The following is a 26,392-nucleotide window of genomic DNA, read 5'->3' on the forward strand; positions in this document are numbered from 1 at the left end:
TCACGTTATGGAAGACCAAAATTTACCAAGAAAGATAGTTGAAAAGACACAAAAATACATCGGAGTCATCCTCAAAGCTTCAAGAACATAGAGAGATTTTTAAATCTATTGGAGAGATATGGAGGAGACATTGATAATTTCTTTGGAAGGAATGATGCTAAAGCTGAAACTCCAGTACTTTGGCCACCTCATGCGAAGAGTTGACTTATTGGAAAAGACTGATGTTGGGAGGGATTGGGGGCAGGAGGAGAAGGGGACGACAGAGGATGAGATGGCTGGATGGCATCACTGACTCAATGGACGTGAATCTGAGTGAACTCCGGGAGTTGGTGATGGACAGGGAGGCCTTGCATGCTGCAATTCATGGGGTCGCAAAGAGTTGGACAAGACTGAGCAACTGAACTGAACTGAACTGAATGCTAAAAAGTCTAGGTTGATTATTTGTATAAAAGAAAGCCTTGAGACTAACATACTTGAAACTAATAAGGGCATAAAATGAAATGGGAAAAAAACTGAAATTTCAAAAGAAGTGATGAAAGTAGAAGTAAAATCCTAGAAATACAGAAACAGAAGAAACAGAAATACCAAGCAAGGATAATATAAACAAATCCAAATAATATAAACAAAACCAAATATATCATTAATCACAATAAATATAATTGGACAATAAAAGACAAAGATCCTCAGGCTGCACTGAAAATAGTGAGCCATAGGCTTATGTCACGCATTTAATGTGAGCTGCTTATAGATGCCGTAAAGATAGTCATAGTTTTTAATCCACTTTTCTCATTTCTCTCTTTTAATTTGCATATGTAGACTGTTCACATTTAATGTGATTCTTGATATATTAAGGATTAAAATCTAAAATTTTATTTTTCACTCTTCTTTTTCTGCTTTCCTGTGGGTTATTTGAACATAGCTGATGGAGACGATTTCGGCAATTAAACCATAGCTATTGGCTAGTGATAACTGTGAAGAAGAAAACAAAACACAAGTGTACACCAGGAACACCTCAGTCGTTGTCTAGGGTTTTCACTAGTTCTGTACTTAGGGACACGGTCCACAGTCCATGGGTCGCTGCACCTTTCCCAGGATATGAACAGCAATGGGACACTCAGCAGCTGCTACATAGTCAACTAAGAGTGGCAAGAGCAAAACAAAGAGAACCATCAAAAGGAAAATGAACAGTTGAAGTTCGCCTGCTTTAACACCATCAACTGATTATCACTTAAAGGTCTGTTGTACATTCTAATTTTCAGGTGAGAATGGCTTCTGTATAGCATAAATACTTTGACATGTTCAAGTGTTTTCCCATATTATTTTCTAAAGGAGAAACATTTAATTTCCTTCCCAAATGAAATGTATACCTTAAAGGAATTCTTTAAAAAGGGGAATTTTACAGGTGGTGGCCGCAACAAATAAAAATGTGAAAAGGCCCTTAGGGAAACTTTCCACCCATAACCTTCTCTCTGTCTTCTCATGCTGGGTTGCCATTTCCGCCAGACCTCAGTGGGAGTCTTAAATGCCGCAGCAGGCACGTTCCCGCCAGCTGTTGGTGGGCTTGTATAGGTCACCCAGCCTAGGGGTTCAGCTTTAGTGTTCTTGGGTCTCTTATGGCTCCACTGGAGGGTTGAAATTTAATCTTCAATCACTGTTCTGTAACAAATTGGTACTTTGGGCTTTTGCTAAAATAGTTGCCTTCTTCCTGGCTTGAGCTATTCATGAACTGGAACTGTGTTTTTTAAGGTCAGCTTCAACCTGGCAAAGTTGGAGGAGTTAGGCTGCAGGATAATTTCTGGCAGGGGAAGGATGCTTAGAAGCTGAATCAAATGATGTAATTGTCGTCTTTAGAGATCAAGGGACATCTTCAAACAAATACCGACAGATTATTCCCTCCTGCCTAATTTTTGTGAAATTCTTACCCATTCTGGCTCGATATGAAAAGAGGGAGTAGAGTGCTCATCACCTGGTTTCTCCATGGCATGGTTCGTTTTATGTCTCTACTGGTATCTGCAGGGCTAGCAAAGAAGTGTGAAAATGCCTCTCTGGACAAGAACCTTTTGATAAAATGTAAGAATCTTTTTTTCAAACTGTATGCTACCAAAAGAGATATTTTTAAAGTTTATTCAATTTTAAGAGCCTCATTTCTCAAAATTAAACCCTACAGTTTGAAACTTTGCATATTTAGTTAAGCTAACTGGGTTGATATGAGAAGTTGTTAAAATAATCCCTAATAGTCAATCAGTTCAGTTCAGTCGCTCAGTTGTGTCCAACTCATTGCAGTCCCATGGATGCCAGCATGCCAGGCCTGCCTGTCCATCACCAACTCCCAGAGTTTATTCAAACTCATGTACACTGAGTCAGCGATGCCATCCAAACATCTCATCCTCTGTCATCTCCTTCTCCTCCTGCCTTCAACCTTTCCTCAAATCAGGGTCTTTTCAAATGAGTCAGTTCTTTGTATCTGGTGTCCAAAGGATTGGAGTTTTAGCTTCAACATCAATGAATATTCAGGACTGATTTCTTTTAGGATTGACTTTCAAGAGTCTTCTCCAACATCACAGTTCAAAAGCATCAATTTTTCAGCACTCAGCTTTCTTTATAGTTCAGCTCTCATATCCATACATGACTATACTGGAAAAAGCATAGCTTTCACTAGATGGACCTTTGTTGGCAAAGTAATGCTTCTGCTTTTTAATATGCTGTCTAGGTTGGTCAGGTCTTTTCTTTGAAGGACCAAGCATCTTTTAATTTCATGGCTGCAGTCACTATCTGCAGTGATTTAGGAGCCCAAGAAAATAAAGTCTGCCTCTGTTTCCACTGTTTCCCCATCTATTTCCCATGAAGTGATGGGACCAGATGCCATGATCTTTGTTTTCTGAATGTTGAGCTTTAAGCCAACTTTTTCACTCTCCACTTTCACTTTCATCAAGGGGCTCTTTAGTTCTTCATTTTCTGCTATAAGGGTGTGTCATCTGCATATCTGAGGTTATTGATATTTCTCCTGGCAATCTTGATTCCAGCTTGTGCTTCATCCAGCCCAGCATTTCTCATGATGTACCCTGCATATAAGTTAAATAAGCAGGGTGACAATATACAGCCTCGATGCACTCCTTTTCCTATTTGGAACCAGTCTGTTGTTCCATGTCCAGTTCTAACTGTTGCTTCCTGACCTGCATACAGATTTCTCAAGAGGCAGGTCAGGTGGTTTGGTATTCCAACCTCTGGAAGAATTTTCCACAGTTTGTTGTGATCCACACAGTCAAAGGCTTTGGCGTAGTCAATAACGCAGAAGTAGATGTTTTTCTGGAACTTTCTTGCTTTTTCGATGATCCAATGGATGTTGGCAATTAGATCTCTGGTTCCTCTGCCTTTCAGAACATCTGGAAGTTCATGGTTCACATACTGTTGAAGCCTGGCTTGGAGAATTTTGAGCATTACTTTACTAGGGTGTAAGATGAATGCAAATATGAGGTAGTTTGAGCATTCTTTGGCATTGCCTTTCTTTGGGTTTGGAATGAAAACTGACCTTTTCCAGTCCTGTGGCCACTGCTGAGTTTTCCAAATTTGCTGACATATTGAGTGCAGCACTTTTAGGATTTGCATCACATTAGGATTTGTGCATCATTTTTAGGATTTGGAATAGCTCAGCTGGAATTCCATCACCTCCACTAGCTTTGTTCATAGTGTTGCTTCCTAAGGCCCACTTGACTTCGCATTCCAGGATGTCTGGCTCTTGGTGAGTGATCACACCATTGTAATTTCCTGGGTCATGAAGATCTTTTTTGTGTAATTCTGTGTATTCTTACCACCTCTTCTTAATATCTTCTGCTTCTGTTAGGCCCATACCATTTCTGTCCTTTATTGTGCCCATCTTTGCATGAAATGTTCCACTGGTATCTCTAATTTTCTTGAAGAGATTGCTAGTCTTTCCCATTCTATTGTTTTCCTCTATTTCTTTGCATTGATCACTGAGGAAGGTTTTCTTATCTTTCCTTACTATTCTTTGGAACTCTGCATTTAAATGGGTATATATTTCCTTTTCTCTTTTGCTTTTTTCTTCTCTTCTTTTCACAATTATTTGTTAGGCCTCCTCAGAGAGCCATTTTGCTTTTTTGTGTTTCTTTTTCTTGGGTAAGGTCTTGATTCCTATCTTCTGTACAATGTCACGAACCTCTGTCCATACTTCATCAGGCACTCTGTGTATCAGATCTAATCCCTTGAATCTATTTGTCACTTCCACTGTATAAATGTAAGTGATTTGATTTAGGTCATACCTGAATGGTCTACTGGTTTTCCCTACTTTCTTCAAGTCTGAATTTGGCAATAAGGAGTTCATGATCTGAGCCAAGGTCAGCTTCTGGTCTTGTTTTTGCTGACTCTATAGAGCTTCTCCATCTTTGGCTGCAAAGAATATAATCAATCTGATTTTGGTACTGACCATCTGGTGATGTCCATGTGTAGTCTTCTCTTGTGCTATTGGAAGAGGGTGTTTGCTATGACCAATGTATTCTCTTGTCAAAACTCTGTTAGCCTTTGACCGGCTTCCTTTTGTATTCCAAGGCCAAATTTGACCGTTACTCCAAGTATCTCTTGACTTCCTACTTTTGCATTCCAGTCCCCTATAATGAAAAGGACATCTCTTTGGGGTGTTAGTTCTAGAAGTCTTGTAGGTCTTCATAGAACCATTCAACTTCAGCTTCTTCAGCATTACTGTTGGGGCATAGACTTGGACTACTCTGATATTGAATGGTTTGCCTTGGAAACGAACAGAGATTATTCTGTCATTTTTGAGATTGCATCCAAGTACTGCATTTTGAACTCTTTTGTTGACTGTGATGGCTATTCCATTTCTTCTAAGGGATCCTTGCCCACAGTAGTCGATATAATGATCATCTGAGTTAAATTCACCCATTCCAGTCCACTTTAGTTTTCTGATTCCTAAAATGTCAACATTCACTTCTGCCACCTCCTGTTTGATCACTTCAAATTTGCCTTAACTCATGGACCTAACATTCCAGGTTCCTACGCAATATTATTCTTACAGCATCGGACTTTACTTCCATCACCAGTCATATCCACAACTGGGTGTTGTTTTTTTTTTTTTTTGGCTCCGTCTCTTCATTCTTTCTGGAGTTATTTCTCCACTGATCTCTAGTAGCATATGGGGCACCTACCAACCTGGGGAGTTCATCTTTCAGTGTCCTAATCTTTTTGCCTTTTCATGCTGTTCATGGGGTTCTCAAGGCAAGAATACTGAAGTGGTTTACCATTCCCTTCTCCAGTGGACCACGTTTTGTCAGAACTCTCCATCATGACCTGTCCATCTTGGGTGGCCCTAAGTGGCATGGCTCATAGTTTCATTGAGTTAGACAAGGCTAAGTTATTGTTGTGTGTGTGTTAGTCACTCAGTCATGTCTGACTCTTTGCAACCCCATGAATTTTTGCCAGGAAGGCTCCTCTGTCCATGGGATTTTCCAGGCAAGGAAACTGAAGTGAGTTGCCAAGCCCTCCTCCAGGGGATCTTCCCAACCCAGGGATCAAACTAATGTCTCTTAGGTCTCCCGCATTGGCAGGCAGTTTCTTTACCACTAACGCCACCTGGGAGGTCCCAGAAGGAGCACCATATCATGAAACATCCCACTGTGCCCCCTGTGTTATTTCTATCTCTTGTGAGAGAGCTCATTTCAGAATTTAACCTCATTAAAGTGTATATTTTGTTGAATGAGTTCAGAGTAGTATGGGAGAAAGGATGTAGGATCAGGGCACAAAGACGCTAGACCTCTCTGATGCTCATCAGTGGAGTGTTCCAAGTTTCTTCATATAAGGATAATAATGTTTATCCTATTTTGTTAGCATCAAATTAGATTAATGAATATGGAAAAATGTAAGCATTAAATACTGTCCCATTCATGGTATTACTATTCTTTCAGGCTTTAGAGCACTTTTTTTCAGTTAGGTGGCTTCTCTGCCACACTGAGAAATTGGTGAAATAGTCGTCACTCAAACAGTTGACATGCTGAGTCAGTGCATGAGATATACTAAAGAAATTTTCCTGACTGAATTTGTGGTTCATAAATGCCCTTCACATGAATCTTTCAGCTCATTGGCCTCCATAAATCCATCCATGGGCAGTGCAATATCTGTTCCTTTTTAAACAGGAAACTTGGTATGTTACCCATGGTTTCTTATTTCTTCAAAAAATAGACTTGCAACACAACACGTGGTTGTTTTCTGATTTCCCAAAATTGCTTACATGACAAAGTAGTTTATATATTTCTGATTGAATTGTAAGAGTAGAAAGTGCTCATTCAATTTCCTTGAGATACAGGGATTCAAAATATATTGACAGAATTCAAGAAGCCTTTTCAGATATTCTGGAGACAGTGCCCGAATAAAGCTAATTCAATGAACAAATTTCAACAGACACTTGACATTAAGAAAATACTCTTCCTCTGAGCTCTCATGGTTCCGCCTCCCCTAGCTGCAAATGCATTAGTAGACATTCAGGCCACTGCAACTTGATTTTACTTTATACATTTCACTAAATTATTGGTTTCTGGTTTCACTGGAATAATAGCCCTTGCCCTCTAACTGCTACCAAAAATAATACTAAATCATGCATAAACTGTGAAGCCCTTAACACAGTTGCTTTCCTCACTGGGTAAACCAAATCATGCACAGGCTATATCTGAACTTCCTAGGTCCATCACAGTCTGTGCACATCCTAAGCCTTGGTTACCTGTTCATAGGCAAGAGAATCCTCTCCAAAACAGCACCTACTTTGACACAGTGGTAAATCTGCTGGTTATTAGGACTTCTTGTGACACATCTCTGTAAGTAGGCTCATGATAAAAATGCTACTGACCTTTCTATATATATATTTTTTTAGAGCCATGAAAAAGTATTCTCAGATTATGGCTTAAAACATAAACTTGTAATTTGGTCTAGGCCAGGTCTATGAACATGGAAGTTTTGAATCATCAACCTTGAGCATGAAAAGTTCATTGAGATTGAGTAGCTATGAGATTCTAGAACAAAGGAAGCAAGGATGATGGTGGTAGAGCTGAGGGCTACACTGACCTTCCAGACAAAGATGAACCTCTTCTAATACCAAAAGTTATTTGAAATGGTCTGGAATGTATCAATTTAGCTAATGCATACATGCTCAGTCGTGTCTGACTCTTTGCAACTCCAGGGACTATAGTCTGTCCATGAGATTTCTCAGCAAGAATATTAGAGTGGGTTGCCACTTCCTCTGCCAAGGGCTCTTCCCAACACGGGGATCAAACCCGCTTCTCTTGCATCTCCTGCATTGGCAGGTGGTCTTTTCACCACTGCACCACCTGGGAAGCCCCAATTTAGCTAGTAGGAGTGTTAATTAGAGCTTTTGCATTCTCCCTTTTTATGAAAGATGAGCTTTCTCAATTCCTAGACCAGAGGTTATATAGAAGAGAGTATCAGTCATACAATAAGCTTTAATTTTGGTGTTTTAGGAAACCATCGTTTGATCAAATACCTTCCTATAATTCGACTAACATGAGGAACACTGGTTTGATCTATTGTATTGTGTCTGACATTATTGAGCAGGGAAAAGTGTAAGAGAAATGGAAGTTAAAGGGAGCTCACCTTTCTTACTGTGAAGTTCAGCCTCCAAGAGTATTCACTTCTTAACAATGAGCATTCCTACCTAGGTTTTGTTTAGATAGAAGCATGTTATGTACATCCAGCTAGGAAATGCTTAGGAAAATATCTGGTCACCTAGAGTTTTTATAGCTCTTTAATTAAGTATAAATAAATTTCCACAATTTATAATAATTATGAGCTATTAAGCAAAACACCGTGTTAAACATAATATATGGATATATGGATCAATAAGAAAGTTACTGTATTTTAGAGTGTCTAAATATGCAGAGTACATCATGAGAAACGCTGGACTGGAAGAAACACAAGCTGGAATCAAGATTGCTGGGAGAAATATCAATAACCTCAGATATGCAGATAACACCACCCTTATGGCCGAAAGTGAAGAGGAACTAAAAAGTCTCTTGATGAAAGTGAAAGAGGATAGTGAAAAAGTTGGCTTAAAGCTCAATATTCAGAAAACGAAGATCATGGCATCTGGTCCCATCACTTCATGGGAAATAGATGGGGAAACAGTGGAAATAGTGTCAGACTTTATTTTTGGGGGCTCCAAAATCACTGCAGATGGTGACTGCAGCCATGAAATTAAAAGACGCTTACTCCTTGGAAGAAAAGTTATGACCAACCTAGATAGCATATTCAAAATCAGAGACATTACTTTGCCAACAAAGGTCCATCTAGTCAAGGCTATAGTTTTTCCAGTAGTCATGTATGGATGTGAGAGTTGGACTGTGAAGAAGGCTGAGCGCCGAAGAATTGATGCCTTTGAACTGTGGTGTTAGAGAAGACTCTTGAGAGTCCCTTGGACTGTAAGGAGATCCAACCAGTCCATTCTGAAGGAGATCAGGCCTGGGATTTCTTTGGAAGGAATGATGCTAAAGCTGAAGCTCCAGTACTTTGGCCACCTCATATGAAGAGTTGACTGATTGGAAAAGACTGATGCTGGGAGGGATTGGGGGCAGGAGGAGCAGGGGACGACAGAGGATGAGATGGCTGGATGGCATCACTGACTCGATGGACGTGAGTCTGAGTGAACTCCGGGATTTGGTGATGGACAGGGGGGCCTCGCGTGCTGCGATTCATGGGGTCGCAAAGAGTCAGACACGACTGAGCGACTGAACTGAACTGAACTGAAGTCAGACAGAAAAAAGCAAGTATCATATATTAACGCATGTATGTGGAATCTAGAAAAACAGTGTAGATGATCATATTTGTAAAGCAGCAATAGACACAGGTAGAGAACAAATGTATGAATACCAAGAGCTGAGGGGAGGCGGCTGTGGGAGAAATTGAGAGACTGGGATTGCCATATATACACGGTTGATACTATGTATACAATGGATAACTGATGGGAACCTACTGTGCAGCCCAGGGAACTCTCCTCTATACTCTGAGGTGACCTAAATGGGAAGGAAATCCACAAAAGAGGGGATATATGTCTATGTAAGGCTGATTCATTTTGCTGTACAGCAGAAACTGACACAGCAATGTAAAGGAACTATACTCAAAAAAAAAAAAAAAGAAAAGAAAAGAAAGAAGAAGAACTGCTGTATTTTACATGTGCCCCTGTTTGTCTCTATCTACATTGTCTGGGCACAATAAGGAAATAGGGACCTTTATGGTGCTATTGGGAGTATTTGTGGTTAATTTGAGGTGCAGTTAATGATTCATAGATTTACAGGAAACATTTTCACCTTGGAACCTGACAGAAGGAAATGCCTGACCTGCAGGAAGAATTTTAAAACATACCCCTTCCCCTTGCCGTATACACAGAGTTTACAGAGAATATTCAGCCCCTTCTCAGTTCTGTTATACTTTATAGGGTCAAAGGAAACTTATATTTTCGTAATCATAATGAAGGCCTCTGAGCTTTCTGCAATTGGATTCTGAAAGTTACAAGCCGAGTTACATTTTTATTATAATGAGTATGAGATAATTCTCACGCCATCCCACGTAGGGTTACATATCTCTCCTTAGTTCCGGTGTTGCCATCTAAGGAGAAGGTTTCAATGATTTCTTCATCTTTACATTCTAAACCATGCCCAGTTTTACTTTTCTTGGTACTTTTGAAACATACTTCCTTTGCATCACTTATTTGGTCTCCTTCCGTTCCTTCCTTCCATCTTATTCACATTCTGTCTGCCTTAATTTTTTTAACTGGTTAGGAAGAGATCCATATTCTCGTCCATCACATTCTTGGAACTTCCAGAGTCTTACCCACTGGACCTGTCCCCTAGAAAAGCTCTTTAGGCCACTGCTTCCTGTTCTGTTTTTAAACTAGGGACCAGATAGTTTTGCTTTCCTCTGGATTGTTTGTTCCCTTTCTAGTTTCTTGAATTCTCTATCTTGGTTTAAACTCAGGTTCTCCCAGGGTTTCATGCATTCTCTTCTTTGCTGTGGCGTCTCTACAGAACTCTCCGTCCTCTGCTGTCAGCGGGCCAGATGCTTTCTAGAAACCACTCGTTTCTAAGTGCCATGTTCCATGGTGCAGAGGTAACTATTTAACCATAGGCTCTCATTACAAATAAACAAGACCTTGATTTCTTAGTGCTTCCTGACGTCCATGTTGTGGGTAGCCTATACTTCTCCAGCAAATCTTCCTGACCCAGGAATCGAACCCAGTGTCTCCTGCATTGCAGGTGGATTCTTTACCAACTGAGCTGTCAGGGAAGTTCATGTTGTGAATATACTGGGCAAAGTCACCTTCCCAAAGCAACATCATTCATAGAGAAGTTGAAAAGAGATGTACCTGATCTACACTCCCCACCCTGCACTAGTGGCTTAAGCACAGTATTGATGAGACCATTTTGACAGACATGTTTCTAAAATATATTCATACGTTTTTGAGTTAACAAAGCAACCGTGATATCATTTAATTTGATTCTGTGGCTCTCAGTCATTATTATTAATGCCAAGCTCTAAGGCAAAAAGTGCTGTCTCTAAAGATGACAGTGAGAGGACATGTGAGAGTCTCAGTTGTGTCTGACTCTGTGGCCCCATGGGCTGTAGCCTGCCAGGCTCTTCTGTCCATGGAATTCTCGAGGCAAGAGTACTGGGGTGGGTAGCTGTTTTCCCTTTTCCAGGGTATCTTCCCAAGCCACAGATCAAACTTGAGGTCTCCTGCAGGTGAATTCTTTACTATCTGAGCCACCAGGGAAGCCCAAAGAGAATATATTTGCCTCTAAACTAAATGGCTTAATAGTCAAACATGGAAATTAGATAAAATAAGTAATGCAGAATGCAATGGTATTTTGTTTACCTTTAGAGGACTTTTTGTCTTTGTTAGTTGACTTTTTCAAACACAATACTCAAATCTAATTTTCATGATTTGTACAGTTGTTTTAGCTGTCTCTCGCCTCATTCTTGATATGACCTCCTTATTTGTTTGTTTTTTGTTTATGACCTTTTATTTGTGCTTTGATTTAAAATCGCTGTAAATCCATTTTAAGTTATCAGAGAATAAGTATTAATAAGTAGAGAAACGGGGTGTCTTCATAAAGAGTGCAGATTTTCAAATGACTGGTGTTAATTTGGCTTCCCTTTCATTGTGTATTTTCTTTAATATCATAAAAGAGAATGCTATTCATGCGTCTTCTGACAGAAAAGAAAATGGGTTTCTCTGTTTGAAAAGTTCACTTTAAAGGTATTTGTGATGCACGATGGCTTTAAAATCGGTTGCTTTTCACGATGAATTGCCTGCAGCTGCTCTTCAGGATTTTGTGGTTTTTTTCTGAGCACATCCATCCTTTTTGGATACAAAACCCCACATATTTACATCACTGATGGACCGATAAGTAGAATGCTGCATTTTTAGGGGAAGGTTCTTGGGAACTATTTACAGTCAGGAGCAGAAAAGCAGGGGGTTGAAAACACAGTGCTGCTTCTTACCTCGCTCTGATTATTTTGAGTTTTAGCCATTCCTGTATATCCTCCCGTTTGCAAGTGCAGGGGCTGGTGACAAATCACTTGATGATCAGGAAATACCATGAAATGAATGTGGTTCTGGTGCGGTTGTCTTGAGGTATTTGCTCGTTTCTCTTTCTCCTTCACATCTTATTGAAGGTGGATCTAAACCAAGGTAAATTCAGCTTCCTGGATAGAGGACATTTCTTTATGTCCAAGGAAATTAAAGTTATTCAGGCATACACGTGCCACATAACTAAAAACAAATACCTAGGGTACCATTTTCTTTTCAGACCTGCAGTTTCTTTTCAGTGCCGGCAGGATGGTTGATCAGTGGGTAATTTTCTCAGAATTACTATTTTATCAAAGTTAATGTAGAAGAATGCTTCAAATGTATTAAGATCCATGTCCAAACACAGCAGGTGTGATTATAAAATTTCTAGATATAAAGCATAATAAATGTTATTTGTACATTATAATGACATTGTTGACATTCACTGGACTATGTGAAATTCATCTGTTTCATCCTAAAGAGTATGAGTGTATACTTTAGTATATTTTAGAATTGCTTAAAAATGTAATTGTATCTAATGCAAATATAATAAACTGTGACATGTGTAAAATTGTCATTACCCTATAATTTTTATCTGGGTATTTAGAAAGGATTATACCTAATTGAATAGTACTTCCCTATAGCTCAAATGGAGAAGGAAATGGCAACCCACTCCAGTATTCTTGCCTAGAGAACCCTGTGGACAGAGGAGCCTGATGAGCTGTGGTCCGTAGTGTCGCACAGAGTCAGACACGGCTGAAGCGCCTTAGCTTGCGTGCATGCATTGGAGAAGGAAATGGCAACCCACTCCAGTATTCTTGCCTGGAGAATCGCAGGGAGAGAGGAGCCTGGCGGGCTGCCATCTATGGGGTTGCACAGAGTCGGACACGACTGAAGCGACTTAGCAGCAGCAGCAGCAGTAGCTCAAATGGTAAAGAATCTGTCTGCAATGCAGGAGACCAGGGTTCGATCCTTAGGTTGGGAAGTTCCTCTGAAGAAGGGAATGGCAATCCACTCCAGTATTCTTGCTTGGAGAATTCCATGGACAGAGAAGCCTGCTGGGCTACAGTTCATGGGGTTGCAAAGAGTTAGACACGACTGAGCAACAAACACACACATACCTAACTGAAGATGAATTTTCATGTAAATATATTGTCTCAATAAAATGTCATTCAAAGGAGCTATGAAACTCCAGTGTTAGATTGGGAGCTAAAGTATATAAATAAGTAAGCTCATTTTGAAAAAGTAGTTATCATCATTAATGTAAATAAGTCAAAAGTAAATAAATAAGCTTCATTTTGAAAAAGTGGCTAGCCATTATAATCAATGACAATCTAAAGAAAGGAAAGAAAAAACAAAGATTTGATAATTCATATTTTACATAGGAAGGTAGAATTGGGGGTAGTTTTTGTTATTTTTGTTTGTTTGTCTTCCTAAATATTAATAGTACTGGCATTGAAGCCTAGAGTTACTGTTCTAAGTATGTTATAGCTAAGCTAGTCATTTTACCAAAAATAGTGATAGGTTAATATTAGAAGATATGATATCATAAAAGGTTTACTACTATAGAAAAGGATTTCAGGTATATATCTCTAGCGCTCCAGAAAGGCTTAAAATCTATTTCTAGTTGAAGTTCTGATATTCAAAGTAATTTTAGTATATTTTCTGAGGTGTTGCATAAAGTGGTACATGAGATGGGTGACACAATCTTAGTGATAACAGTGTCCATAAGTGCAATTGAAATTGACTTTGCTGCCTTCTCCAACTGTGAAGCCAACGTTGATGTGGTCTGATGGTGCACAGGTTATATACTCATGGACTCTCTTTGCTTTGTTGCAGCTCTCAGCATTAGAGAGGCAGATCTTTGACTTCCTTGGCTTCCAGTGGGCGCCCATTCTTGGCAATTTTCTGCATATAATTGTCGTCATATTGGGTTTGTTTGGAACCATTCAGTACAGACCTCGATATATTGTGGTGGTAAGTCTTATTTTTAACTTGTGTTTTCATATAACGCTGCAAAACTGTTAGGAGAAGAAGAAAATTATTTCAGTTGTTCTTTCTGATATAATATGGCTTGGCTGTACTGGCCTTCATTACTGAATTCTGTGGAGAGATGATTATCTGTGGGGAAGAAGGCTCAGTGAATGTTTACAACGAAGGCAAACAACGTGACTGTGAGTGTGAGATGCATAGTGTAACTGAGATCAAGATTCACAAGGGAATTTAAGGCGAGTTTCAGTAGAGGATGACCTGTGGTCTTGATGTTAGATGATATGTAAATGTACATTAACTATCATTTCAATCACGTGTGTCACTAATACTAAAAAGCAAACTTGCCTAGCCATAACTATTTACTAACTGATTAAAAAGCTGTTTAGTTTTAACTGATGTAATGAATGCATGTGCATTTATTTCATGAAGTGAAGTGAAAGTCGTTCAGTCATGTCTGACTCTTTGCAACCCCATGGACTACAGAGTCCATCGAATTCTCCAGGCCAGAATACTGGAGTGGTAGCCATTCCCGTTTCCAGGGGATCTTCCCAACCCAAGGATCAAACCCCGGTTTCCTGCATTGCAGGCAGATTCTTTACCATCTGAGCCACCTTTTTTTCATACTTTTTCCCTAATTTACAGTGTACTATATATTGCTAAACATTTCTCAACTTTGTGATGATAAATTTGAAACAAACACATGCTCCAAACTATCACATACATGGTCAGCACACCCTCCATTGTAGAAAAATTTAATAAGGAATTTAATCCGTGCTCCACATTTGACTGGAAGTTATTTTCAGTAATTAGTTCTCTTTTCTAGAGGGGAATATTTTAGGCTACATGTATGTATAAGAAGGTTGTGAGAAATACCAAGCAAATGTAAGCAGTTGTAATGAGGAGTAACACACTCTAAAATGCTCACTGAACCTGAAAAAATATATGGTGTTCAGTAGAATTAGTGAATATTTTCTTGCAATGCGAGTGATTGAGTCACTAGAAGAAAACCAAAAGACTTAGCAGCATGCCATCTGCCTGTTTTGGTTTAATTCAATCACTCCTATCAAAAAGAAAAAAGTTATAATTTTTTCTATAAATGCATCAACTTTCTGAGTCTCAAAACTCGCTTTGGGAGTATCTTTCATTGCATCACACAGAGGTGAAGATAGCCAGCTCACAGCAGACCCTGTGCTCAAACTTGCCACCCGGGTACAGGAGAGCATTTCTGTCCCTGCAAGGGCTAAACAATGCCTGCTTTATTCTTCTTCCTGAAAGAGAACCTTTGCAACGCCACTGTATGATCTACTAGAAAGATGTTTCACAGAGTTGGACTTGCAGCATGGAAGACTTTAGTATGCATAATATTAAACTCTTACCGGAGTCTGTGTGTGCTCAGTCGCTCAGTTGTGCCTGACTCTTCGTGACCCCGTGGACTGTAGCCCACCAGGCTCCTCTGTCCATGGAATTCTCCAGGCAAGAATACTGGAGTGGATTGCCATTTCCTCCTCCAGGGGATCTTCCTGACCCAGGGATCACACACGCATCTCTTGCATCTCCTGGATTGGCAGGTGTTTTCTTTACCATTAGTGCCAGCTAGGAAGCCCCGAGATTCTGCCTTGCTGCTGCTGCTAAGTCACTTCAGTCGTGTCTGACTCTTTGTGACCCATGGACTGCAGCCTACCAGGCTCCTCCGTCCATGGGATTTTCCAGGCAAGAGTACTGGAGTGGGGTGCCATCGCCTTCTCCGGATTCTGCCCTAGAATTATTTAAATCTTTATTATTTCATGGATAATAACTTAATCAAGAAGTTTTATATTACTTTAAAGGCAGAAATGTTAGCTAACTTGATATTTTTTGAATACAGATTAACACTGGAATTAAAAGTAACCCAAAACTTCCTTTAAAAATTAAAAAAAAAAAAAGAGGAAAGAAAAAAAAAAAACAAGTAAGTATGCTACTTCCATAAGTTAGTCCTTTGGACTTTTATACAAAGGTCCACATCCAAAGAACTGCAACTTCCTTTCATTTGAATTATTATACAGCGAAATATGGGGCTTCTCAGATGACTCAGCTGGTAAAGAATCTGCCTGCCAATGCAGGAGACACAGGAGACATGGGTTCGATCCGTGGGTCAGAAAAATACCCAGGAGGAAGAAATGGCAGTCCACTCCAGTATTGTTGCCTAGAAGATCCCATGGACAGAGGTGCCTGGCAGGCTATATACAGTCCAAAGGGTCACAAAGAGTCAGACACGACTGAACACACATGCACTCTGTACACAAGGAAATATCCCTACTATGTCATCATAAATCTTCCCCCAGAGTTACTGTTCAGAATGGCAATTAAGAGTATTAGGTTCATATCCAATGGTCTCAGATTTAAATCTCCTTGGACATGAATACTAAACTCCAAAAACTGTTAGAACAATAACTGAGCAAGAAACAGATCCTTTTTAAAAAAAATAAGCATAACATATTGTATATACTGCTGCTGCTGCTGTTAAGTTGCTTCAGTCGTGTCTGACTGTGTGCAACCCCATAGATGGCAGCCCACCGGGTCCCCCATCCCTGGGATTCTCCAGGCAAGAACACTGGAGTGGGTTACCATTTCCTTCTCCAATGCATGAAAGTGAAAAGTGAAAGTGAAGTCGCTCATTCATGTCCGACTCTTAGCGACCCCACGGACTGCAGCCCACCAGGCTCCTCCGTCCATGGGATTTTCCAGGCAAGAGTACTGGAGTGGGATGCCATGCCTTCTCCAATTGTGTATACTACTATATCTAATTGATACACATGTGAATGAATTAATGAATGGTCTTCTTGGTAAATGAAAAACAAGCTTGGGAAGTAAAAAATAAAGTAGTCTGAGTTATAGACTAATTGCTCAATGAGAAAAAAAATATACTAGGAGACTTCTAAAGTTCATTTCAATTAAAAAATGCTGAAATATCCTCATAAAACTATGCAATATCCTGGAAGCCACATAGAACAACATAAATGGTTTTTCATCTTTATAGGCACTGTCCTAATTAAATTAGGATTTAAAGTAGGTGTACTGAACATAAGCAAAGTAGGATAGATAAATAGTTGATAGATTATATAGAGATGATGGGTAAATAGATGGATAAATGATTATGCAGAGTGAATGTTTCTTTACTTTGAGAAGTTACGTCTTCTATACTACAGGTATATCTGCGTGACTGTCTGAGTTTGTAGGCATACTCCATGGTGACCAAAAGATATTTGTTTAAAATGGAATGTATCTCTTTTTTAAAAATTCTAGGTTCAATTGCATAAATAAGTTTGTTGTTGTTCAGTCACTAAATTGTGACCTACTCTTTGCAACCCCATGGACTCTAGCCCACCAGGCTCCTCTGTCCATGAGATTTCCAGGCAAGAATACTGTAGTGGATTACAATTTCTTTCTCCAAGGGATCTTCTGGGACCAGGGATCAAACCTGTGTCTCCATTAGCAGGCAGATTCTTTTACCACTGAGCCACCAGGGAAATCCTAAAAAGAAATTAGTCCTCATCAAAAAGATGACAAGGAGGATAGCCAGTACCTTATACCATATGTTGTCCTGATACTTTCTACCTCAGCAAAATTCCTTTGGCTGTGTTATCCTTCCTTTTTCCCCTGTGTACAGATTTGGGTCTCCGGTGCACACTGAGGTATGAAGCTTCCATCTCAAAGCAATCCAAAATTCAACCACATAGATATTCTTTGTTCTCAACAGGCCAATGTATTAGAATAAAGAAACTTACAATATTACTTTTAAAAATCCCGATGTCTATATAATGCATGACACATTAATAGCAAAATAAAAAAGAAATCATTTCAAAAATGTAACTGGTTATAAAATACATATGAATGAAGTACATTTTTGAAAAATTGGTGAATTGATCATTTGATAAAATGGAAAATTTGGGAAAGTGTTAACTTGCAAATTAACCTGTAGTCCTTTTCCTAAAATTTTTTCAAATGAAGCTTATCATTTGATGTCTAAGCACTCAAGCTCTGGAGTCATGTGATGTCTAAGCACTCCAGCTCTGGAGTCATGATGCCTGAGCACTCCAGCTCTTGCCAGAGTGCCTGTCCCAAGTCTGACACTAACTACATGATCAAATGATTACCTCTCTACCTTGGTCTTAGTGTGATGACTGAATGACTTAATCTATGTAAAGTTCTTAGAAAGGAACAATAGAAGGCAGCTCAGTAATAACTGTTGTTATTGTTAGGAATTTCAGAGCTGACAGTTGGAATCTATAGTACTCAGCCTGATCAATTTATCTTTGAATGTTCAGAAGTGATATCAATAGTACAACTTGTGATGTATCAGAATACACTTCTGTCATGAAGTTTGTGCTTTGACTTTAAATAGATTTGCCTCAATATGCATTTTCTGTAACTCTGAGTTGATTTACTTTTCTAAAAGAATACTTGGGGTGTAGGTTTGCAGTCCTAATAATTAAGAACTATGTGGTTTTGCAGTTAATTTGTTTCATTTTCTTACTTTAGTCCTGCTTTATTTTATCTCCTCCCCTTAACCTTTGTCCCTAGATTTTTCCTCATGACTTAGTGGTCTGCACTGCTCTTTTACTCATTATCTCCATAATTAGACTTATGTAGAATGAAAACTGTCCAATACCAGGTGCCATCTTATTAGTAACATCTTTAAAAATTTGTTGTGGTTTTATGACTTTATCAGTTTGCAAAAAGCATACATTGAGGATGTAGGTTAGCTATTTTAAGTTTTCACAAGAATATTTTGTGGATCAGAAAAGTGCATTTCAATGCATTTGGTGCATTTTTAAGAAAACATCTACTACCCACTCACACTGGAAGACTCTTTAACAGAAAATATCAGCAGATCAACAGTATCTGCAAATACCAAAAACCTCAATGTACATTTTAACTGATGTTAACTTTTTGGCATATTTTCCAACTCCTCTATAGTTCTAGTGATTTTGGAGACTTAACTCATTATTATAAATGTATTACTCTTTAAAAATCATAAATGATAAAGCTAAAAATGTAAATTGAATTTTAGAAAAAAATTTAAAAGCTTCTGATAAGGTTTCTAGTAAGGATATGGCTGTTTTATAGTGTTTAAAATTCATGAGCCTATTATTTGGCAGAGCATAGAAGAAACTGATATTAATAAATCATTTTAGTACTTAGTTTAATATTAACAATAAGTTATTTCACTATTTATCACGATTTAACAGTAAAGAGCAATACTTGAATTAGTATGTCTATTTAAGATTTCATAGATTTTTGTGGTAAAGTAAAATGAGTGAGCAACCCATTGTACTTGGTGTATTCATTGTGCTGCTGTGGCAAATTCCTTCCTCATTCAAGCTGTCCTATATGTCAGTTTTCCAGACCTTAGTGTCTTTGTCTGCTTGAGAAAGTGACTGGATGCAGAAAGAGAAAAACAAATATCATATATCAATGCGTGTATACGAAATCTGGAAGAATGGTACAGATGAACCTATACACAGGGCAGGAATAAAGATGCAGATGAAGAGAACAGACTTGTGAACACAGCGGGGAAGAAGAGGGTGGGACGAAGTGAGAGAGGAGCATTGACATGCCTGCACTGCCATGTGTGAACAGCTAATGTGAAGCTGCTGTATGACGCAGGGAGCTCAGCTCCGTGCTCTGTGATGACCTAGAAGGGCAGGATGGTGGTGAGTGAGAGGGAGGCTAAGGAGGGAGGGGATATATGTATACTTACAGCTGAGTCACGTTGTTGTACAGCAGAAATCAACACAACATTGTAAAGCAATTATCCTCCAATTAAAAATAAAAAATTAAGAAAAGAAAAAGAAAGTGACTGGATGAACTGAACCCTAAGACCATCTCCTTTGATGAGTCTTGATCTGAGGTTACCTTAATTCAGTCTGACTAATACTCTTGAGAAAGGCATTTCCTAATACATAATACATTCATAAAACCAATTAATCAATAAGGCTGGCATGTTTAGAGAGTTTGGGGATGTAATTGGAAGGTATTTTCCCATTATGGAAATATGTTGCTTATTTGCTCATCCTTAATCCTAGTTATTTGGAGATGGCAATGGCACCCCACTCTAGTGCTCTTGCCTGGAAAATCCCATGGACGGAGGAGCCTGGTAGGCTATAGTCCATGGGGTCGCTAAGAGTCGGACACGACTGAGCAACTTCACTTTCACTTTTCACTTTCATGCATTGGAGAAGGAAATGGCAACCCACTCCAGTGTTCTTGCCTGGAGAATCCTAGGGACGGGGGAGCCTGGTGGGCTGCCATCTAAGGGGTTGCACGCTCGGACTGAAACGACTTAGCAGCAGCAGCAGCAATCCTAGTTATTAATTTCTATGCTTTCAAAAAATATTTTACATGCTCATGTTATAGCCTATCGTTATATTAGGGGCATACATTCCATTCAATAAAATAGTCCAACAGTTGAAAGTTGGTTAATTTTACTCCACATATCCATTTTTCCACATGATTCTCATTCAGTGATATGGAAGTGAAGGGTTTTGACTAATATTCCTAAGACCGTGATGATTTAATATTGTAACTCAAAGCTAGCTAGCTGATTAGATGGGCTTCCTTGATCACTAAGGTGGTAAAGAATCTGCCTGTAATGAGGGAGACCCAGGTTTGATCCCTGGATTGGAAGATCCCCTGGAGGAGGGAATGGCAGCCCGCTCCAGTATTCTTCCCTGGAGAACCCCATGAACAGATCCTGGTGGGCTACAGTCCGTGGGGTCATAAAAAGTTGAACATGACTGACTAGCTGACTAGATAGCCCACAGAAAATTTGCATAATTGTATCCTTGGAAAAGTTAGTACTCAGAAAACAGAAATCAAATCAGCACTTGGATTTCACTTGCATCTGCAAGCCAGCAAAGCACTTTCAAAATAAATCTAGTTTTATTGACATCTACTGAAAGCAGTGGAAACTATTGGATTTTTAATTTCTAGAATCTTAGGGGACCCCATAAGGGGCACTCTTCTGAGCATGCCCTGTTTCATCCCAGAAGACAGATTTATTGACATTTTTATTATCGACTTATTGAATATACATTCCTTTCATCTCCACATTTTTCTTCTTTTTCTCTCCCCTCCCTACCCTTTCTTTCCAGTATACAGTATGGACTGCCCTCTGGGTCACCTGGAATGTGTTTATTATCTGCTTCTATTTGGAAGTAGGTGGGCTCTCTAAGGTAAGTTCATGATGGTTTTAAAGTACGCTTTTAAAAAGAGTACACTTAATAAATAATCTAAGTAACATTACAAATGGAATACTAATATATATACATCTTTACAGTGTACATATATTACAAATGAAATACTAAGTATATGTAACAATCTAAATAACATTAAAAATGGAATACTAATATATATGCACATACACAGTAACTTAAGCAGCATTACAAATGGAATACTAAGTATATATAGTAATCAGAGCAACTTTACAAATGGCATACTAATAAATATGCAATATACAGTAACCTAAGCAGCATTGCAAATGGAATACTAAGTATATATAATAACCAAAACAATGTTACAAATGGAATACTATTCAAAAAAGAGTTTGGATATCATTTAGGAAAGAATGACCTTGGAAGCATGTTAATAACAATGAAACTCCAAAACAATAGCTTTATAATTTAGTTTGCTAAGCTGCAGTGGGACTCAGCTTCCAGTACAGACTCATGTCCAGTTTTAAAAAGCCTCTCATCCCAGTGACCACAAGCCCCAAATGTTAAGTGAAAAAATGGCTTTAAACATTCTTGTGTTTAAAGTGGGGAAAGGGATTGACCAAAATGTAGCAGATATGAATAGCAAGTTGCCATCTTTGCTTGAATATCAATTCTAAGAAAAAAGTTTGACAGAGAAGGAAATCCTCATTATATTTAGAGGGAGCATATGTTTACTAACAACTATGTACATCAGTGTGTTAACTCTGTGAATCCTGATCAGACTTGTCTTTATGCAACATGATACAAATGTTATTTCTGTCTGTCTAGAACTCATGTCAGCAAAGCACACAATTTTCATTATGACTGTTGCAGAACCAGCTTTTGATTACCACCCAAATGGAAGAGCACCTTAGGTTAAACTTCTCGTTATGTTTCTTACGTATTTTTCTCATAAACCAGTGCAGTTGTCATTTGAAATCATAGAGAAGAAACTTAACAGTATAATTACAAAAAGAATAAGAAAGTTTTAACCTATTTTTCTAGGTTTCTTGTTTTCAACTATCTCTGTGCCAACTTATTCTATTGTTGCATAATAATGTCAGATTTTCTTTAAGTAGCATTTGTGGTTTAGATCTTAGAAACATTTGCCTTGACCAGCACAGAGACTTTTAGAATTGTTAGGCTCCATTGAAGTCCATAGGGTAATAAAGAATTTTTGATGTAGCTAAGAGCAAAGATCCCTGAAGGGTTTTCTCTAGAACCTTCAGAGTTGATTGTTCTACACTATAATAATTTTATAATTAGAACTTGTCATCATTTTCTTACATTGGCAAATGTATTCAGGAACCAGAAATGACATTCCTAAAACTGAGTTACATAGAAATGCACCAACATCTACCTTTAGTATTTGTGCTATTAATTGCATTTCACCACTAATTTCAAAGACAGAAAAAAGGACTTAAATCAGTGCTCAGTTATCATCTGTAACATGCAGATTATACAGTAATTTAAAAATGCAAATATTGTGAATAAAATAATTGTGAATAATAAGTTAAGCATAGCATTTTTCTACCCATAACATTTTCTGTTTCTTGATTTGAATGGTCAGTTTAAATCATGTTTTTATTTCACTGGATGGAAATCATCTTTTATTTTCTTCTCTGTTAACTGGTTTGGAATAAATTAGACCATAGGAAATTTGTTCTATGGAACTGGCATCATAATATGTTGAAAAAGACTAAATTTCAAATCATAAGTCTTTCATTCAAATCTTGTCTGTAGCAGTTATAAACCATGGGCCCTTAGGTAAATCGCTGAATCCCAAAAGTCTCTGTGAAATATAAAAACAGGACCAGCATCACCAATAATGATAGTAATCAGTGTTTGTTTAGTGTTGAGCATTGTTACCAAATAGAAACTCAGGTAGGCGTCAAATATGATGTGATTTTTTTAAAAAAATTTAAATTAAAATAATAGTATCTTTTTCCCACAAAAGTTGATTTCTCTCTACTGCCCAAGATGACCTTTGTGAACTGTTTCTTGTAACTGGCTTTCTAACATGGATGTGAATGATGTGAATGTGAATTTCACATGAATTTCAATATAAATCCTTGAAAAACATCAAGGCTTTTTTGCCCCTCATTTCTTTGGGTTCAGAGTTAAAAATGTGGGTGTAAGGTCCCAGTTACTCATTTTATGACCCAGGCAAATGCCATTAAGCAGCCCACCAAGTATTCTAGATCATTAAAAAGATAGACGATTCCAAAAGACCTAAACGTTTTCTGTTGATCTCTTTCTGCTTCCTGTTTCCAAGCTTGGTAATTGCTCCCTGGCTAGCCACAGGTGAGTCTCAATTCCAGTCTGTCAGGAATCTATTCTGAAAAATAGAGCAGCATTAAGGACCCTTGATAAACCCCGGCCCCTCTGCCATTTTCCCAGGTTGTACGCCATTTCATAAAATAATCCTTGTTCACATGTGCGTCTTTATATACTAACTCTCCAGAGTCCTCCCTCTCCTTCTAGTTCATGAAGTCATTTCTTGGAATTATATACTTGGACAGATTAATAAAAGCCTCACTCTACTTTGATTTTTGGCTAAAATGTCCATTGTAAAAGTGATGAATCTTTCTCCAAACATCAGATTCAGCTTAATTTCCACAACACCTTTATGGATTTGGGTGTTATTCCAATGACAGGCACTACTGAACCATTCTTGTAAACTAACAGTGTACTCGCTGACCATGGGTGATCATACCTCTGGCCTCTTATGGGGACTGTTGATCACAACCTTTAGATTTCCTTTTGCTTGGCATCATGCTTTTGTCCCTGTGGTCCTGAGGGTCTCCCTGGACATTCTCCCTGGATTCGATAACTTGAAGGAAATGAATGTGCTGTTTTAGGAAATGTGTGCCTGTATGGTGAGATTGGGGATGACTGTGGGTAGGTGACCAAAAGTGCCTGTACTTTTATAATCTACTGAAATCTCAGTTTCCTTTTCTGCAAAATGAGGAAAAACCACAGCATTAATTTTATTGTTGTTGTTGTTTAATCGCTAGGTCGTGTCTGACTCTTTGTGACCCCATGGGCTACAGCATGCCACGTTGTTGAAATTGTTTGTAATTCATACAAAGAACTTAGAAAGGATCTTGGAATATTGTGAGGTTTCAGTAAAAATGGTTCTTTATAATTGCCATCAACATCATCATCTTTCTTATTAGTGAGAAATTAACAGACATCTCAGTCCTCATTCTGCAAACCTGTGGGACATATATTTATTACTATGCAAGAGCTGTTAAAGGGGAATATGTAGGATTGAGTGACTTGTTTAAAAAGTATGTAACAGTCCCTTGTGCTAGGACCTCAGATCTGCATATTAACTTCGCAGCTGTAATACGATTAATTAAACCCTTTCCTTCAACTTGTAAATAGCATTTTTGAAATACTTCTGTAGCTAGATTCTGCTGCTGTCTCTCCTGCTCCCCCTGGGAGGAACTTTATGCGTCTTTGGAGTCTCCAAGGCAGTTTTTCATGCTGTACTTTAAGATCACCAAGGGTACAATTAATAAGTTATTGCTGCTTCTTTGGAAGTCGCAAGACTTGAAATCATTTTTTTCTTCCTAGGCACCCATTCAGAATGCAAATATGAAAACCCAACTCATTTGTTACATTTGAAGATACTGAAAGATAAGTTGTATTTGTTGTATTTGTGTTTAATCCCTCCAAAATTAAACTGATGCCTTAAGGCATCTTTTCGATTACTCCAAATTGTAGAAACTTTAGGTTAGTATTTCTTCTAACTGCCATTTCCTGAAAAAATGTATGTAACTTACTCATTACCGATCCTAGAGAATTTTCAGTGTGTTACATTTTCCTAGAATTCTGACTGTGCTACTGTGCATGAGCATAATCTAGATGTAAAAAATGAATATGAAGAAATTCTCTGAAGACTTTTATTAACTATGAGCTTTGATCAAGAGTCTCCTAAAACTTAGGAAGAAGCCTGAAAGGGAAACAGATTAACCCTCCCTGATACCACCTCTGTACCTGTGTTCACATGGCCTTCACATAAAAGAAAAACTACCTACATTTGTTTCTCTGTGTCCTGTCTTAATGGCTGCATGTTTTCCATAGTACCTGATTTGTGGATATTTTGATTCTTAAAGAAATTTAAGCCATTTCTCCAAATGGCAATAATAGCACTTTCTTGTCCTTTTTTGACTTAAATCGTCACCATTCACTCACAAGGGTTCTCTTCTCTCGTGAGATTCTTCAGTCGAATATTTCACCAGAGCAGTCTGGCAGGGTCAATGACATCATCCTTCTTTTTCAAGGTTCATTCTTATTACCCAGCCTGAATTGTTCCTCTATACTAACTGAGAAAAATCTCTCTCTTCATCAAGATTCACTTTCCTTCAAGGATGAATCCTTCCACTAACTTTGGTTTGGTCAGGCACGTTCAAGTAGGAAACTTTTAGACAGTTCAGAGCTCCATGTACAAGTTATTGCGTAGGAAACAGAACTGTCTCTCCCCTTCAGCTGCATACAGCCCCTCCATTAATAAGCATTCTAAATATTTTTATGTCTCTAAAGAATTGTTTTTCTGTGGGCAGTTTCAAACAAAATCAGTGATACAGAGTACATGTGCGGGCATGCTCAGTCACTCAGTCATGTCTGACTCTTTGCCACCCCACGGACTGTACCCTGACGGAATCCTCTGTCCATGGAATTTCCCAGGCAAGAATACTGGAATGGGTTGCCATGTCCTCCTCCAGGGGATCTTCCCAACCCAGGGATCAAACTTTCAGCTCCTGTATTGGCAGATAGCCTCTTTACCACTGAGACAGCTGGCAAGCCCCTAAAGACATAGTATATATCTTTCTTTAAATAAATGCAACTTACTGAATCTAGTAATGAGTATTAAACTTACATTTATCTTTTCCTTTGAATTTCTTCCTCCTTGAACATTTTTTCAAAAAGAATCTTGAAATGTGATGTTTATGGAAGACTGAAGCTAGGATACAAAATATCTTTATTTGAGAATAATATTATATCAGTAAATGATATAGGAATAGCATCCAAGAAACATGGCAAAATTATACCTACATTTGAAACTATAAGAATGATATTTTACTGTTTCGTGAGATGAATAGCATATCTATACCAATAAGAATCTTTGAAAAATGCATAAACTTTCAATTTACTAGAATAACAAACTATTTCAGGTTCTGAACTAATATACTGGTATATACTTATCATGATGTCCTGAAAGAATATTTTTGTTCGTAATATTAATGCAGAAAGGGACAATTGAGGTGGCGGTGAACATCTATCCAGTTATTAAAAATGTATAAAGAAAGAACCATCACAATCTGCTTCTGGGCATTAAATCAAAATGAAGCCCCAAAACTTGCAAATGTTTATTTTTTGTTTCCTATACAGTCCTTTCCCTAAGTGATGCAATTATTTTATATTTTTTTAAAAAGTAGCAAGGCAGTATAAATATAGTTATGCATTTCTTATTCCAATGGACTTAAACTATACTTTTTCCCTTGGTATGGGTCTAAATAAACATAACTTCTGAAAATAACATCTTTGGCATTCTTTGTGT

General features: G+C 38.3%; 1 protein-coding gene across 1 annotated transcript in view; it reads left to right on the top strand.

Moving 5' to 3' along the window:
- NKAIN3 (sodium/potassium transporting ATPase interacting 3) overlaps positions 1 to 26,392 on the top strand; it is a 534,628-nt gene that overhangs the window by 252,033 nt on the left and 256,203 nt on the right. Inside the window, exons 2-3 of the mRNA XM_042254246.2 lie at positions 13,439 to 13,576; positions 20,725 to 20,805. Coding sequence (XP_042110180.1) covers positions 13,439 to 13,576; positions 20,725 to 20,805 — 219 coding nt within the window. The remainder of the gene's footprint in view (positions 1 to 13,438; positions 13,577 to 20,724; positions 20,806 to 26,392) is intronic.

The sequence above is a fragment of the Ovis aries genome, chromosome 9, assembly GCF_016772045.2.
Source record: "Ovis aries strain OAR_USU_Benz2616 breed Rambouillet chromosome 9, ARS-UI_Ramb_v3.0, whole genome shotgun sequence".
Taxonomy (NCBI): Eukaryota; Metazoa; Chordata; class Mammalia; order Artiodactyla; family Bovidae; genus Ovis; species Ovis aries.